Source organism: Vicia villosa, linkage group LG4, assembly GCF_029867415.1.
Source record: "Vicia villosa cultivar HV-30 ecotype Madison, WI linkage group LG4, Vvil1.0, whole genome shotgun sequence".
NCBI lineage: Eukaryota > Viridiplantae > Streptophyta > Magnoliopsida > Fabales > Fabaceae > Vicia > Vicia villosa.
This window is the reverse complement of record NC_081183.1, coordinates 122507980-122513237: the sequence shown is the minus strand read 5'-3', so window position 1 is coordinate 122513237 and position 5258 is coordinate 122507980. Positions and strand designations below refer to the sequence as shown.

The following is a 5258-nucleotide window of genomic DNA, read 5'->3' as shown; positions in this document are numbered from 1 at the left end:
TTTCTTGCAATTTAAATTCCTAGATAAATGTATAGGATGTCAAATTCATGTAAATAGGCTAGTTTACATTTCCTGCACAATCGATGTAATAGCGTAGATTTACTTTCCGCACTTTACATTTCCGCATTTTAATTCCCAGCAAATATAAACTGCGTGCATGTCAAAGATAAAATTGAACCGTTAGATCACTAACTTCAAAGATAAATATCTGAATCCAATCACAATCACACTTGCACCTCTTCAGGTAATCCCTTCTCGTTCCTTTCAAAATCAAAGTCAAAATTCCACTGTTTCAAGTACAAAATCGAACCTTGCTTTTATATCCGGTGAAAGGATAGATTTTTAAAGGAAATAGGATAAAGACCTTATAACTCAGGGTAGAACTCCTAGTTTGCTTGCTCAAATCAAAACAAACAAAATTCTCATACACTGTTGATTTTTCAAAACTTTCAAAAAAAGACAATACTTTGTATACATCCAAACACGGGTTATTACAAAGTTAACGTTCTTTTCAAAACATCTTTCGAAAGATAAACAAGCATTTTGTATACATCCACACACGGATCATTACAAAATTCAATTTACAAAGGTATTGGAAACCACATATGAGCAATTTCAGAGCAATTGAAAAGTGATCGAAAAACAAGTGAGCTAAGCAAACTTAAGAGCCCATGGATAACCATGGATACAAAGGGTGCTAACACCTTCCCTTTGTATAACCTACCCCCTTACCCAGAATTTCTTAAAGGTCTTTTTTCTGTTTCTTTTATAAACCTTTCCTTAATTGGATAAAATAAAAGGTCGGTGGCGACTCTGTGATATTTTCAAAAATGCGAAAGCATTAAGCGACAAAAAAGAGTCAGTTCACGTATCTCTACAGATCAGAGGTATGGCCCGGTATTAAAAAAAAAAAATCGGAGGTCCACAATATTATTTTGATCTTTTAATTTTTTTGTATTATTTTGTTTAATGTGATGATCCAAAGAAAAATTATCTCAACCTTTGTATTCCCATTTACAAGCATGCTATAAAAGGAAACTGGCCAGCAGCCAAGCGAATGATAGACAAGGAAAACAAGCTGAAAAATGCTGCCATAACCCAAGAGTGGCATACGCTACTGCATCTTGCAGTAGGTTCAAACCAGACTGAATTTGTGAAGCAGCTATTGAGAATATTAGATGATAATGACTTGGATTTGCAAGATAATTACGGCGACACTGCTTTCGGTTATGCTGTTTATGCTGGAAACATTGAGATTGTTAATTTAATGCTCAAAAGAAATTTGCAGTTACCAATAATAAGGGGTCAAATGGGAGTTACTCCTATTCAGTATGCTGCTTTCAACGGAAAATACAAAATGACATGGCATTTATACGATAAAACTGTACATTCCTTTGAAGAAAAGGATTGGAATTTATTGTTCTTTATTTGCCTCCGCTCTGGAATCTATGGTAAGTATTAACGTAGACCATAATGAGCAAGGTTTTGAAATTCAGATTCCATGCTATTAGGAAATGTCGCATTCAGAACATCGCTAGTAATTCGTTCAAGATCCAATGGTTTAAAAAATTTATATAGTAATATTAATTTGATTTATAAAAAATTAAATTTGCATTTAAAGTTGGTGATTTCAATTGTTTATCAAAGTTAGGCTTAATAGAAGAATTACAACCTTATCAATTATGAAAATACTAATCTTGACCTTTTTATTTTACTTTCAGACATAGCCTTGAAAATGGTAAGAGATAAGAATGCACTAGCTTTTGCACGCGATACAAATCAATGTACAGCTTTACATTGGTTGGCTACAAATCAAATGCTTTTGAATTCTTCTTGTCATAGTCAAGAACATGATGATAATCCCATTATGACCAATCCTTGTAAATAAATATAATCCCCTTTGATTTTATCAATAATTCTTTTACATTTGTTGTATGCATTTTATATCAAGTAACAATGTTTCTTATTGCAGATATGGAAAATCAAGTGTTTTTCCAATTGGTTAAATTTCTCTGGACCACGATTCTTGATAAATACTACTATTCCGAAGCGGAGTTAAGAAAAATCAGAAATGAACCTTTCCAACTTATATTTTATGCTGCAAAAGATGGAAATTTTGGATTCTTATCAGAGCTTATCAGTGGTTATCCTGAATTGATACGGGATACGGATAGCAAAAATAGAACTATATTACACGTAGCTGTTATGTATCGCCATGCTAGTATCTTCAACATGGTAAATCAAATGGGGTATGTAATTAATGCCATAAGTTTATATGAAGATGAACAAGGAAACAATTTATTGCACTTGGCTGCAAATTTAGCACCTCAAAGTCAACTTGAATTGGTTTCTGGAGCAGCTTTTCAAATGTCCCTCGAGTTATTATGGTTTGAGGTACAATTTCTTTATCTAGTTACATGGATCTGAAATTTTAACTGTATTTCTCAAATTCTTTGTATTTTGAAAAATTAACCCTTGCTTCTTAAAATATTTTAGCGGAACAATTGATTTTGTTTCATACAAATTTATTAATACTTTATTACAATGAGATGATTTTTTTTTATATTTTTTAATAAGCAATATATATATATATATATATATATATATATATATATATATATATATATATATATATATATATATATATATATATATATTTGTGTGTGTGGTAATATACATAGGTAATAACTTTATTATTGTTTTAGTACAAACTAAATTTGTAGAAGTGAGTCCATTTCAACTAAACAAAATAAATTAATGCAGAAACTTATAGAAAAGAAAGTGTTCACATTCATGTCTTATGTATAAATTGAAATTTATGTTATGGGTGAAATCAGAAACATGTAGAACCTCATCGTCCAAACTTTGAGAATGGGTTATGAAGCACAGACTCCGACACGGACACCGGGACACGACACGACACGGACACTTCGACACCGATAATGTTGAAAACATAGGACACCGACACCGCTATATATAAGCTAATATTTGAGTTTCATTTATCCATATATTGATCAAAATTAATGTCTGAAATTCTTTATTGATAACTTTGTTTCAATACATGTCTAACTCTTTTAGATGTGTGTGAGATTTGTCCAAAAAATATATAAATGTGTGTTGAAGCATAGAAATAAAACAAATTTTTGTTTGAAATATTTGTCTTAGTTGTCGGAAATATGTGGTATGAGTGTCATACGAGTGTCGTACACTGATTAAAAGAGTGTCAATGCAAAGAAAAAAACTACTATTTTTTTAGGGGACACTTGTCTGACTTTTCCGACACTTGTTTGACTTTTCCGACACGTGTCGTACGGGTGTCATACAAGTGTCGGACACCGACACGTGTCGGACACCGCGACACGGCTACTCCTAGAGGTGTCCGTGCTTCATAGTATGTAACTAACTTCTCTAACATACTAACTATAGTCATTCAAAACATAGGGATCATCAATTCTATATGAATCTAGAACATCTAAGATAGACATGATTTAGATAGATATGAGTTTATGATTCCTATATAAATAAAAATGTCAAACTAAAAATTGGTTTGGACGGTCACAATTAATGTTTTATGCATCATTTTCCTAATTTGCTATTTAAATTAAACTCGGATATTTTTTATTGTGTTTTCATACTATAGAAAGTAAAGAAGATAATGAAGTCAGAACAAATAGAGAGAAGAAACTCTGAAAACTTCACTCCACAAGAATTATTCTCAAAAGAGCATGAAAAATTAAGGGAAAAGGGAGAGGAGTGGATGAAAAAAACGGCCGAGTCTTGCATGCTAATTTCAACTGTCATTGCTACTGGAGTTTTCACTGCTGCAACTAGTTTACCAGGAGGAACAAACGATGACACCGGAAAACCAAATTATTTATCTAAAACATCTTTTTTGGTGTTTGCAATATCAGATGCATTGACACTTGTCTCATCTTCAACAGCAATATTGATCTTCTTGTCTATTCTTGTCTCACGTTATAGAGAGTATGATTTTTATAAATCATTGCCTCTAAAGCTAGTATTTGGATTGATCACATTGTTCATCTCCATCACAAGCATGATGGTAGCTTTTAGCAGTGCCTTCTTCATTATATACTATCATGGTTTAAAGTGGGTACCTAGTTCCATTGCAATACTTTCTTCCCTACCAATTCTTTTGTACATATTTTTGCATTTTTCACTTTTTTCAGATATTATACATTCAAGCCTCTATTGGAGGAAGCTATCAACGGCCGGTAAAAACATGATTTATGTACTCGAGGAGTAGAGTATCATTATTGTCTGGAAAATGCTTAGTGTTACAAGCATCACTACTCTCATTGTAATATGTATTGAATTTGTTTCTAGAAGTTGTTCAAGTAAAATAACATTGAAATTGCTCTTTCTATATCATATTTGTTTGATAATTCATATTATGATAATACCCTTAGTTTATAGATAATATTACTCTCTAATTTATTGAGATACGATGTTAGTGACGAAAAAGTGACTCATAACTAGATCAATGGAGAAAGACTAAAATATGAGGCACTTGTATATTTTTAAAATCCTCTTCTGATAATAATTATTTTTCCGAATTTGAACATAAATGTTTCTTTATAAGCAATTATATTGAAAAGTGAAGTGCATAGGTACTCAAATCCTTACAAATACAGACGAAAACACTAACTCCGATCCAAAAGCCAAGAGGCATACCGGAAAAAAGTAACCAATCAACCCAAAGTAAGTACATAAGATATATCAAAATAAAAAAACAACAAAAGAATACAGCTTGCACAACAAAGACGAAACTCAAATTAAAAAAACTCAACTACTTGAAAACTAAACAACCTTACATTACAAGGAAACTCACATAGGGAACTGAAGAGCATGCACTATCCAAGAACAAATCCTCATCCAAGCCAATATAACATACAATGATAATTAAGATGTAGGGAAGCATTGAGGCTACAAAGGACCCCCAAAGAAACACCTCAGTTCCCTTGCCATCAGCCAAACTACAAACTCCAATCCAAAATTCACTCTTCCATCAGAATACTGAAAAACAAAAAGGAAACAATAACTCCACAAGCAGAAAAAACAATTTTAAGTGTGTGTTTTTTTCCATACCACTTTGTGAAAATAACATTGTAATTTTATAAAACAAACATCACTCAACTAGACACGATCAGATAATTTTTCACACTTCATCTCTTTCATAGTATGATGAAAGAGTGGTATAACATTTTGTTCTAAAAAAAAGAAGTTAAAATTGGTTG

General features: G+C 31.9%; 2 protein-coding genes across 2 annotated transcripts; both read left to right on the top strand.

Annotated features, from left to right (window-relative positions):
- Positions 1 to 1057: 1057 nt before the first annotated feature.
- LOC131597774 (uncharacterized) lies at positions 1058 to 2427 on the top strand. Its single transcript, XM_058870447.1, has 3 exons — positions 1058 to 1451; positions 1722 to 1880; positions 1973 to 2427. Exons 1-3 carry the CDS (start codon positions 1058 to 1060, stop codon positions 2425 to 2427), a joined length of 1008 nt encoding a protein of 335 aa, XP_058726430.1.
- A 1228-nt stretch (positions 2428 to 3655) lies between these two features.
- LOC131597773 (uncharacterized) lies at positions 3656 to 4302 on the top strand. The gene has a single exon (XM_058870446.1). The coding sequence runs from the start codon at positions 3656 to 3658 to the stop codon at positions 4265 to 4267; it is 612 nt and encodes a 203-aa protein (XP_058726429.1). The 3' UTR covers positions 4268 to 4302.
- Positions 4303 to 5258: the final 956 nt, after the last annotated feature.